The sequence below is a fragment of the Drosophila guanche genome, unplaced genomic scaffold (assembly GCF_900245975.1).
Source record: "Drosophila guanche unplaced genomic scaffold, DGUA_6, whole genome shotgun sequence".
Lineage (NCBI taxonomy): Eukaryota > Metazoa > Arthropoda > Insecta > Diptera > Drosophilidae > Drosophila > Drosophila guanche.
Genome location: NW_022995748.1, coordinates 7614400 through 7626942, shown reverse-complemented (window position 1 = coordinate 7626942; position 12543 = coordinate 7614400). Strand labels below are relative to the sequence as shown.

The following is a 12543-nucleotide window of genomic DNA, read 5'->3' as shown; positions in this document are numbered from 1 at the left end:
AAGACCAATCCAAAAACCAAGGAACAAGTTGCAAAATCCAAGAACCAGTAAACTTTCGTATATCAATAAATGTAGTTGCTGCAACTGTCGACCCAGACCTCATCTCACTCCACTCACTCCTTTGTCCCCACAAGTATTATTGATGTTTATTTGCGGCATTTCTGTGAATTGGCAAAAATCCTTCTCCTCTTTCCCAGTCCCAATCTTATTCCCCATTTAAGGTAATTCAACTAATTCTTTGTTTTACTTTCAGTTTGCCTAGCAGGATATCATGAAAAGAGACTGTTACATGATCTTTTGGATCCATATAATACACTAGAACGTCCCGTTCTCAATGAATCGGACCCGTTACAATTAAGCTTTGGTTTAACTTTAATGCAAATTATTGATGTGGTAAGTAGCAATCAAAACTAATATGAATTAGGTGATTACAAATATTTTAGATGGATGTATTTATTTTCATTCACATTATATTCAACAACTTCACAAAAATCACTTGTCTCTATTAAATCAGGTATTTTATAGTAGAATAACAGGGAAGTTGGTAAAGGATATAATAATAATATACAAGTATGCTGGAGACTGCTTTCTTGTCGTATACGCTCTAAAAAGAATTTGAATTCCAAAGTGTAACCACAAAAAGCAAATAATAAGAGCTACTTCTTTACATTTGAGCACGTAGCTCTAGCTCCAGTTGTCTGTAACAAGTAATATGCATATATTGTGGCATCATCATCCATATGGTGCAGTTCAGTGTTGTCTGCACAGAGTTCAATGATTGAATTGAGAAGGAAATAACTATTCTATGATTGAATAACGTGAAACAATTTATACATCGCTACATATATGTATGTAAATATTTCCAAAGTAGCGCTACAGTACGGCATACAATATAAATTCCTCAATGCTCTTTCGGCTCTAATTTTCACTTGAAACAGCCGTGAGCTCCCAGTTTCGAAAGGCGCCTTAAAGTATGCGCCAAGTTTCACACAAAACAGAATCCCTGATGACACAATTTCGTTTTGTATAAAAAAGTGAATACCCAAGAAAGTGAAATTTTAATTATTTGCCCAAGAAAAAGAGAGAGAGAGAGAGAGAATCTGCCGCACAAGAACGTGCAGCAGCAGCTGCATATACACCTGCACCTGTGTGTCCTGTCTGTTGGCTGTTCCTTGAATGGCAGCTGGCGTTTCTTTCCGCACCACCTCTGGCCTATATACAGACAGGACATACATATCCTGCCTGACTGGCACTGTCGAGAAAATTACATGCAACGTCATGTGGCACGTGCGGTGTTTGACTCATTCTCACCTTCAAGGAGTGGGAGGTGGGAGGTGCAGGACGGTGCGGAGAACACCCGCCGACACCGCCTCCTGCATTCATCAGTTGAAAAAAACTTTTCTGCAACTCACAATTGCGTGGAGGCCAGCGATGAAAAAGGGAAAACTCCCAGAGAGAAAGGTAGAAAGGGCAAAATGTTGGTGGAGACTGTTATAAGACTTTTGTTAGTGAGACAACCTCAATTCATATTAGATCTACATTGCATTTGGATGGTGTGTATCTGAGTGAGAGTTGTTTGTTTGGCCATGCCTCTAACTCTGTCTCTGTCTCTGTCTCTGCCAGTGCCGTGCCTGCGAGTCCCGCACAAAGTTGGGATCCAGCAAAATGGAGCGCACAAACAAAGGGCTCTCACACCCACTCCCACTCGCACTCACACTCACAGTCAGTCATATGAGGCTTGAAAAGAAAAACAGCAACCAGCTGAAAGACTGAAAGACTGCTTCTGGCATACGCAGCAGAAGTAAAAAAAATAAAAAAAAAAGCAGCGGGAATAAAATAAAAATGAAAACGATCCCAGACGCTAGAACACTGCGCATTCAGTGACGCGTTAAAAGTCACACATACAAGCGCAAGCAGCGAAAAAGCATTGCAGAGTACACTGAGCAAAATTGTTTACTGGTGTACCCTTGGAACTGTTCTCCGCGTAGACTTAATGTTGCTTAAAGGCGACTTGAGCTTAAACTCGCCTAGAGTGGGAGTTCTCCTTTCCAAGGAAGGCCAGAAGGCGAGTATACTCTGATTTTGTTCAGTGCATTTACAATACGAGCACATACAGCACACTCGCACACACTTGGCATGCAAATAAAATGAATAAATAAAATTTGCACATGTGTTGTTCACACCTTCTGCCAAAACATATAAACCAGAGGGCTGCCGGGGACTCGTTTGGCTGGGCCGTCTGGGGGGTCTGGGTAAAGCAATGAAGTACGACTGCTGCTGGTTGCTGGTGCAAAATGAAGTTGAAAGAACAAACGGGGCACAATGCGTTGCCACCGCCACCGTCGTTTGTTGTTGCCACGGTTGGTGGCAGTAAAAACTGCAGCACGCACACTTAAAGCGCAGTCGCAATTACATGAAACAGTGCAGAGGAACAGGGGGGCGAGCATAAATACCAAAATCGGGTCATTTGGGTAGCAGGCAAGTAGGTATTGGGGAGCAGTTACCACCTTTCCACCACGCAAGAAATGCGGTTTATGGGAACCGCACCGAACTGGGACATACTCAAACTTTTATTGGACTGTATAACTGTACAACTCGCGGAATTATGTAGATGTCATGGCAATCAAGTGTTGCTAATGCCAGATGTGAAGTCGTTATCGAGGGAAATTAGTTGCATGTGGCGCAACAATGTGAAAGTCGCGATAATAAATGATAAGGCCTCTGCCCTCTACCAAGTCCGTAGTGCTGTAAAGAAGAGATTCCTCTTGGCCTCGTGGCACACTCAGTTGCAAGTCACCAATGCCATTAGTTTTCCATTGGGAAATCGAAGCATTTGACAGTGGCAATATTTTAACTGTTAAATGCAGTTTGCTCCAGCTTCAGCAGCACTTGCATATTTTTTGGAACCTGCCAGCCGGCAGCCTCTGCAGCAGCTGGGTCTCCATGCAATTTACAGATTTGGCACCTGCCATGATAGACCATTCCTCCTCTTCCCATTTCCCTTGTCGAGTCCGGCAGCAGGAGCTTCAATTCAATTTAAACTAGGGCAGGAGAGGTCACACCTAGCAGATTGTAGAGAGCCCTTTGGCTTTCATCAATTTCACTTATCTGCCAACGTCAACGTCATCGTCTTCGATAACTTCAGACTGCTTCAGAGGACCTACTCCGGCACTACGGTTATCTGTCACTTTGCCCGGTGAATCTGTGGAAGCTATTAAATCATGGGCCCGAGAAAGAATAGCAGTTTCAGTTTAATCTAAAGTTGGCATCTGGAATGCACTTTTATCGCCTCTTTCATAATTGCTCCCAGAGCAGGTCTACTGTAAGAAAAGACTGCCTTTGTTTACACAAGTGTTCGTATTCCTTTCTTTTTCTTTGGCTGTGTGAAAATTGCATTGAATATTCGTATGTTTGAAATTGATGTGCAGTGTGTGCCTGGTTGGTCTTTGCACTTTGTCACTGGTATGAGTATGAGCCACGCCAGGCACCGAGATTAGGATGCAATCATGTTGCACCGCACCCTGCTGCAGAAGCACTCGACAGAGTTATCAATGGTCCCTTCACCTACCGGTACTCGTATTCATTTCGGCAGCGTAAACAGGACTCACTCGCACTCACTCGCAGAGGAGATAGTTTTGGCCATGCTCGGCATACTTTTCAAACGATTTCAATGCATTTTTGGCTCTCTGTGGTAGTGGGGAGAGCTATACTCACTTTCCCTTTGATTGATGTTGTTGCATGTTCAAATGACTCGACGAGGTTGTCTCTCAATTTCCCGCTCCACACGTACAACTCTGTTAAATGAGTACAGTCCATGACGCACACACACACACTGGATGGTGCTGGACAGGAAGCTCGTAACGTCCAATCCATTGAATTTGCTAGGGGATGGCTTGTGGTCGGAATAAGGGCAGCACTTTGACCCACTGTTGACAGTAATGTCGGGCAGGAGTGCAAATTAAAGGGAAAATGCTGATGTCTAATTGATGGCAAAATGCTTTTCAGTTCGAGTTCACCTTTCTTTGGATAATTATTCGACTGCCCAAGTGGTTCGTTCAACAACAAAATAATTTTCAATTGGTGGAATCAAACGATGGGAACCCCGAGTGGCACCCCGAACCCGGGCACACGTTCCCTTGGCTTTTTTATAACGGTTGCGATTGCGTTTATGTGTTGGAAAGATATAAATACCATAAGTACATTTGCATATACGAGTAGATCTGGTCTCCGGGTAATGCCTTGTAAATATTTGCCGTCAGCTATCATTCTGATAATGGAGTTTCAAATGTTTGCCATTCATGCTCATAAACGTGATGGAAAAGCCAACTCCGCCGAAAAGTCTGTTGTCGTGTCGTGCCGTGGATGAGCCGCCCTTAAAATGTGCAAAGAGCCACGCCCACACGGCAGTTTAATTGCATTTGCGGAGTGCGAGCATGGCACGCACGGCCTCGAAGGCAAAATAACTTCTTGCACTCAGTTTCAATTAATTTCTGGTCTCCGTGCGAAGCGGAAGGAATGAATATAAAAGTGTTTTCTTTTTTTTAATTAAATGCGCCGAGAGAATGCAATTTCCAGACTAAAGTATACTCCATATAATACGTATTGACTGGCGCAACAAGATTGAAATAATGAGCACGTTGATCGGGCCACTTAAGTTGCTGAATGGGAAAGAAATATTTGTGCGAGTCAATGCGAATTTTTCGTTTTACGATTGCACAAATGCCATTAAGAACCAGAAAAAGGAGTGAATGCAAAGGCTGCGGTAGTGAAGAAGTTACTTACTCTAGAGTGCAATTTCATTCCACCAAGAATGCAATTAAGTATAAATATTTAAGGAGTATGTATGTTCAGTAACTTAACAAATAAATAAATAGTTTGAGCTTGACCGATTTGTGCGAAATTAAGTATTAAAATGGATCTAGCATCCCCCAAATCTGTGTCTTGGATCATTAAGATATTAATATCGGAATTAGCAGCGTTAGTTTTTGCCAGTTGAACCTATCTACCCTCCGAAATCCTCCTTGCAAAGTATGTAAGTCCCCATCATTGATTTAACCGAATAAACATACTCTCGGCATTCACTGTAATCAACCAGAATGACAAATGAAATGGGAATAATCGAAAGGCATGTTGAAGAAAATGTGAAAGCAAAAGCCGAGGAGGGGAATGAAAAGCAAAGAGATCATTGAGCAGCAGAAAGAAGCACTGAAGTTTCCTGTCGTGACCTCTGCGGAAGAAAACCCCAGAGTGGTAGCTACCGAGGGGGCTTGGGGAAAGTAAGAGTACATATAAAACAACTCCCGGGCGCATTAATTAAAAAGGCGCAGACAAAGCGAGGCGTAGATTAATTGGCGTCAATGGAAGCCGGCAAAAGAAGCGGCACAACAAGGAAACCGTCCCAGATACAGATAAGGGCCAAGACGCTAGGAGCAAGCCGAAGTATGCGGTTGAGTGGGATGGGTTGGGCTGGGTTGGGGTGCAACGGTGGGAAGGAAAGTGATTAAGTAGATGCAGGGTGAGAGGGGGCAGGATATCAACGGATATCAGCGGAAAATGAGTAATGAAGTCGAGCTGGGGCAGCCATTTTTTATGCACACAGGACAAAGAGAAACTAGGCCTCTGTCTGCGTCTGTGTATCACTGCATGGATGCGTGTCTATGTGTGTGTGTCTGTGCGTCGGGAATGAGTTGCGCGTTTTATGCCACAGTTGTATATACCCGGTACTCGTAGAGTTCCACGGTATATTGAGATTCCGCCATTTAGGAAATTAAGAATATAATTTAAGGGAAAGAAAATCACATTTTGGATGCATAAATTTATAAATTGCAATTAGAATAAGGATGATAAACTCGTATCTATTAGTTGGTTTTATCGTTCCCAAGTAACGAGTATCTTATAGTCGAGGCGTCAACTCTACTGCTCTTACTCGTTCTGTTTCGAGTTGCGTTTTTAAATTCCCCGAACGCTCTTGCCTTGCCATGTCAATGAACCGACTCCGCCTATGGCTCTGTGTGTGGATCTGTGGCTGTTTCTGTTTCTGTGCCTGTGCGTGTTGTGTACCGCACATATGTGTGTACACATACATCTACATATATGCATATGTATGTATGTACGCCTCTGCTCTGTTTGTGTACATGCAAATTTCCGCGTGCCGAAACTTGTCTTTGGCCTGGTCGAAGCCAGCGCAGAGCAGAGCAAAAAAAATAAAAATGTGAAAAAATAAAAGCTCTTGGGTTGTAATAATTTTGCCGTTTGCTTTTTCTGCTCATTTAAAATTCAACAACTTCCGCTCATGGCCTGCCATTTATTTATACTTTTCCTTTACCGCAGATACTCATACACAGACATTGTAGACACGTATCTACATATACTCATACTCATACACCATTTGAATGCGAATAAGCTTCGTTTATGGTAGTTCTGTTTTGTGCAGAAAACTACCAAAAGCAGCAAACGACCACACCTCTCCCTTCAGGCCATTCATCTGCTGGCTGCAGCAAGCAAAAAGCGACCGCTACCAAAAGGAGTCATAATTTTCCTACTTCTGCATGCACTCGTCTGGTCTCGGCGCTGTTTCTTTTCCCTCACTTGATAATTCTCTAGCTACCCCTTCAGGAGGTATCACAGATTTGCTGAGACGTTTGCTTACAACTTACATCTTTGAAAAACTTTCGAACAATATTAAAACAACTTTAAACAACTCTTTTAAAAAGGATGCAATACATAAAGATTTAGCCAGTTAAATTGAATAATTAATTATGCTTAATGCGAATATGCAGCAATCTACTCTCATTTATTAAATCTAATCGGATGTGTTTTTAATGGCTAAATTTTAAATAATTCATTTATTTAATTTTGGTACCAGACAATAAAGAACACATTAGAGTATGATTAATTCGTTTTATTCTACCCCAGGCTAGGTCTCCTGCATTTTCTGTTATTTACATTTTAATTAAATTTTGTGCAATGCAAGCTCGCTCAGTCATTTTGCGGTTTACCATTATAATTGTATAAAACATTTCTGTATTGCTGCAAATGAACACTCGCATATAAAATGCAAATTGGAAGTGGAATTCAAGCTAGAAATAGAGGGAAGTGACAGAAAAAGAAGCGCTACCTAACGAAGGGGAAATTGTAAAGAGAAGTCAACGTCCCGTAACCAGAAAGGGCCACCAGTTGATTGGGAGTGGACTCTTCGTCTGACACTTAAAGATGAAGCAAAAACATATTTAAGCAAATTGAAGATTAAATTTAAAAAAAAAATGTACATGCGGCAGTAGATTACAGCGAGCGAATTATACAGCTTTGCACCTATCTGAATCTGAAACACTCAACCATCTGACGATAGCATCCATGGACGTTGTCGGGGAATGCTAAATGAATTATGGTGCTGGAAACCACCCGAAAATGCACTTCATGTGTAAGCCGACAAAATTAGTGAGCGTTAACAAAACTCAATTTGTAAAAACGGAATTTTATTAGTCCTCGCTCGCTCAGTGCTCAGTGCTCAGACTTCGGGGGCAGGAGCAGGAGCAAAGCCGTGGCATACTTTTCGTCGACCGGTATTTGTGTGTGTCTGCTGCGGTTTCAGTCGCAAAGCGCACCGCAAAATATGAGTCCGTTTCCGTGTGTGTGTGTGGGGGCCAGAGGCAGCTGCCTATTTGAAATGGACTCTGCTGCAGTCAAGTGCAATAATGTAATGGCTATATTTAGCTGAACCCACACAGAGACACGTACCATGTTTGCTCCTGCGCTGCGTGATGACCGCAATATAACCAAGTCCTGCCACGTCTCTCCTTTACAATGTTCAATTTGCCGCATGCTTCGATTTCCCCCCTTCCAACCTTCCACTGTGCGGGTATCCACCAAAAAGCATATTGAATCGCCTACGGGCTTGCTTCTGTGGCTGTATCCTCTGTCCTGTGTCCTATGCCCTGTGTGTGCTCGCAGCAGCAGTTGCAGTGGAGTCATGTAGCTAGGAATCGGTGGCTCCATTTCATCTCTACCGCATTTCTGTCGCATATTTGAGCCCATTTTGTGATTGCACTTGCACACTGACTAACGGAAATTGTTCGGCCAAAATATTTGTGCAATGCGATGCCGGTGCTCAGTCCGAGTCCTTTCTGTTCAGCTCTGTTCCGCTCCGTTTCGTCTCGTTTCGTTTTGTCCCTACAGCTCCTAACGCCCTTTGTTAGTTACGCGCCAGAGATTTTGTTTTTCGCAGTTGTTTTCATTTCATTTTCATTTTACCCAGCTTTTGGAGCTGCTTTCCGCTGCCGCTGTTTCTGTTGCTGTTGCTGTTGCTGTCCGAGTGGACCATGAATATTTCAGGCATTTAATTGTAAATTACACATACGCCCAGTGTGCAGTTGGTGAATTTTTTAAGAGCAGCTGGCCATCTCCTGTGTTTGCCGCTGCCGTTTTATTGTAATACACGGATTTGGTTATTGGGGCGCATCCCAGGGGCCAGTTGGTTAGATTGCATTTAAAAATGTAACTCTCTTGATTAAAGTTCAGGGAAAAATTGTCAGGTTTACCGGCTTTACCTTTATAGTGTTCAAATGTTCGGATGGAGGCTTGAAAGTATGCAAAGGGATCTATAAAAGATAGAAGGTATTACTTATGTCTGGATATATTGCAAAATATTACTCTCATAAAAATCGCACATCCATTACCCGAAAATATTGGGATCTGTTTTTCTGGCTGCATCGTGATTCATCTGTAAAATTGTAAAAACAAAAATTTGTTTAATTTATTAAAAGAAAATAGTTTTTCTTTATCCAATCAGGACAGCTGTTTACAGTTTCTACAATTTCCAATCAGATTCAGTTCGAATCAACCTCAGATTTATTTTCTGCTTTCATTTGCCATTTTACATGCATGAGCGGGTAACCAACCAATTCCCACCGCAGGTCGTCGCATCCGTTGCGGCAGGAAATACTTACAAAAAAAAAATAAATAACCGTGCAAACTTTTCGCTGAATAAAGTCATATGCGAGTTCGTACAATTTTTTGTGTTAATTAATAATATTTGATTGCGAGCGGCGAGTGTAATGAACTTCCTGTTTGGAATACCTTTTTTTCAGGACGAGAAAAATCAATTGCTTGTCACGAATGTGTGGCTGAAACTGGAGTGGAACGACATGAACCTCCGCTGGAACACCTCCGACTACGGGGGAGTGAAGGATCTACGCATACCGCCGCATCGCATCTGGAAGCCGGACGTGCTGATGTACAACAGCGCCGACGAGGGATTCGACGGCACCTACCAGACTAATGTCGTGGTGAGGAACAACGGGTCGTGTCTGTATGTGCCGCCGGGAATCTTTAAGTCGACATGCAAGATAGATATCACGTGGTTTCCCTTTGACGATCAGCGTTGCGAGATGAAGTTCGGCAGCTGGACCTATGATGGATTTCAGGTTTGGTTCAGTCTCCAACAATGCACAAGCAGGGCAACCAGGAAGTACTCACAAGACTCGTAGTTGTTTTGCTTACTTAATTACACTTGAAAGAACTTTTTGATTTCCTCAGTACATTTTTCGTTTGTTTTGCTGTATTCGTTTGAAGCGAGCGAAAATATTTATATTATTCTACCCTCTCCCCGAATATCATATATATAAAAAGCTGGATTTACAATTACAAGATGAAACTGGCGGTGATATCAGCAGTTACGTGCTCAACGGCGAGTGGGAACTACTGGGTGAGTAAGCCAACGTCGTTCGGAGCGACATCCTCAACATATCCGACATATGAACAAGATTTTCACTATCCAAACCCAAACTCTCAGCAGCCGTTGCTTCTTTGGCAAGTGACTCACGTTCTTCAGACAGATACAAATTGAGAAATTAATTCAAATACTTTCCCCCCAATCTCTCTTCGCGTGTGTGGAAGTTCGTCTTGTTGCCTGTTGGCACAAACGAACAACAGTATCGCTCTTCATCTCTGCAGGAGATATTATGGTCCGTTCGAGGCCGATTACTTTTGTGTACCGAAAACACAAACACACACTTTACTTGTAACTTCCTCTTACTATCTCTCTGTCTCTCTCTCTCTCTGTCTCTGTCTCTCTATTTCTATCTTACTTACTGTCTCTAACAAAAGTATCAAAAAGCTGCAAGCAGGGTTCAAGCTGCGAACTAAAGTTCCGAACTCGTTCCGTTCGAAACTCCGACTGCGACTGCTCATCGCAAGTTGATTGAACTAGTGGCGGGGCAGTGAAAAGCACTGCCAGGCACCTTCAATCAGCTAAAGATGAGAGCGTTTATTATCACTGCTTTGACATATCTCACACTTCTCGGTCTCAGTCTCACATCATCCCATTCGAGGTCAATGAATACGGAATGAAGTAGGGCAATTCATGAACCCTGTGAAACAATCCCGTACTACATTACTCTAAACTCAACCAACTACTCTACTACTTTCGTACTTCACTAAAACCTACACGCTTATCCAGTGTTCTCCCACTCACTCTACTCTTTCAAAACAAAAAAACTCTACTTTCAATAAGACTATCACAAAATCTTTGGGCGCTTTAACTTTCAAAGTCCGAAATAGCCGCGTAAACGTTTCGATTGCCCTTTGTAAGAGCTCTGACTGGTGAAGCATACTGTTAGGCTATCCAACAGCCTAAATATGCTACTCCAATCGCAGTTGCTAATGAGTTACATATGAACCTAACCAAGAGGTAAGGCCTGGCCCGTGTATGCACTCCACTTAGATCATTTTATCCTGAAATCTATTATATAGTTTTCTTTATCGAAGCTAACGGCATGTAAAACGACTACGAATGAATGCTGAATAGAATGTATTTACATTTAACCAAAATACAAAATAAACTAACTGCAGATACAGTGACAGTTGTAGACCTAACTAAGCCTTTTTGAATTTTGAATATACTCGAGTGTACACAAAGTTAGATGAGTTGCTTTCCCTCGATGAGTTGTGGATTAGATTATGCTACTGCATAGCTCCATTCCTCTTGTATTCCCCAATTGACTTGTCCTCATTCATTGAGACTTTTAAATTAGAAATAGCAAAGCGGAATAGCAAAGTCAACTTTCTGGACTTTCGGAAAGACAAGAGAAACACAAATGAACACGGAAGCACAAAATGAAAGAAATTTAGAATAAATACGAGTTTCGAACCCCTCACAGATTGAGAGTAAATTGCACTTTTCAGCATAAAATGCAAAACTGGCAGAAAGTCAAGCCACGCCCTCGATTTGTCAAGCCAGTCAAGCCAGTCAGCGAAAATTGCCACCCAGTGGGGCTACGAGCTTTGCTCTTTAGTTCTCTTCACAGCCACGCACCAGAACCAATTAAGAAATTAAAGGACAAATACGTCTGCAGTCTCTCTCTCACACACACACATATACATATATGCACTATAAATTAGCGCTCCCACAAATACAGGGACAATTGCATAGCCAAAAAGTTTTGAGCTCCACACTAGCCACAAAAGTGAAAAAGAAAAGTTTGTGCAACAAATTTTATTTTCGTTTGCCGACTCTTTTCATTGCCCTCTCCTTTCATTTGGGTTGCATTTTTGTTGATTTCGTTTTGGCTTTTATTTTTCACTCAATGCGTAATGTTTCGGGAGTTTTCCAAAGTTTTCCGCTGGCTCTCTTTCCTCTCCACCATTGTTTTCAGTGCTCGGCACTTGCGGCCACAACCCCAGCCAGTTTATGCAAATTATTTTGAGATGGCAAAGTGCTCCCGAAATGGCAGGCGCAGAGACTGTGGTTGGATTTTAGCTAGGTCATTTTTAAAATACTCCACCAAGGCGATTTGTTCTTCGCTCTTGTAATCCCCCTGGTAATCTTGGGGTAAGTTGAGCAGATAATTTAGTCTGAAGTTTGAGCCAGCGGCCCTGCCATAGGCATACGGATTATGCTTCCTCTCTGCGAAAAGTCTTTATTGGGAATATAGTTTTGCACACATGTCGGTACAATGGTTAAAAAAGAACACTTTAAACTTTTTAGAACATTGCCCAGAACTGAGCATAGTTTTTGATCTAATAAATCGTATGTTAAACCTTACCCCGCGACCGTGGCTTCGACTCTTCTGCATAATTTATTACATAAATTCATTAATTATTCATGAAAGTTCAACACATTAATATCAACATATTGAGTACAGTATCTATTAGCTACTAGAAACCACTGACAGGGTGTAACCCAAAAGTGAACTTAAGATTTGCAATCATGAATCTCGTTTACACCATTCTACTCTCCACTTACTCTTTCCGCTTATATGCATACATATCTAACCCGCAACGAAATTTCCCTTCTCCACATAACTTTTCTTGTATTTACATTTGAAGCAAAGTGCATACAACTTTTCCCCATAGTAAATTGCTCGGCTCTGCTCTGGTCTTACTTAACTTTTCTTACAATTAGTTGCCTAGACAAATAAAACTCTTTCCGAAACTAAGTTTACACTCAACTAACTACACCCACTCCTAGTTCCAGCCCCAATCCAACTCCAAGGCATGCACAGCACACTTCACACTCAATGCTCCACACTCCCTGCTCAAGCAAAC

At 42.1% G+C, this 12543-nt stretch overlaps 1 protein-coding gene across 1 annotated transcript in view; it reads left to right on the top strand.

Moving 5' to 3' along the window:
• LOC117584320 (neuronal acetylcholine receptor subunit alpha-7) overlaps positions 1 to 12543 on the top strand; it is a 54994-nt gene that overhangs the window by 28805 nt on the left and 13646 nt on the right. Inside the window, exons 3-5 of the mRNA XM_034273149.1 lie at positions 254 to 393; positions 9087 to 9422; positions 9628 to 9703. Coding sequence (XP_034129040.1) covers positions 254 to 393; positions 9087 to 9422; positions 9628 to 9703 — 552 coding nt within the window. The remainder of the gene's footprint in view (positions 1 to 253; positions 394 to 9086; positions 9423 to 9627; positions 9704 to 12543) is intronic.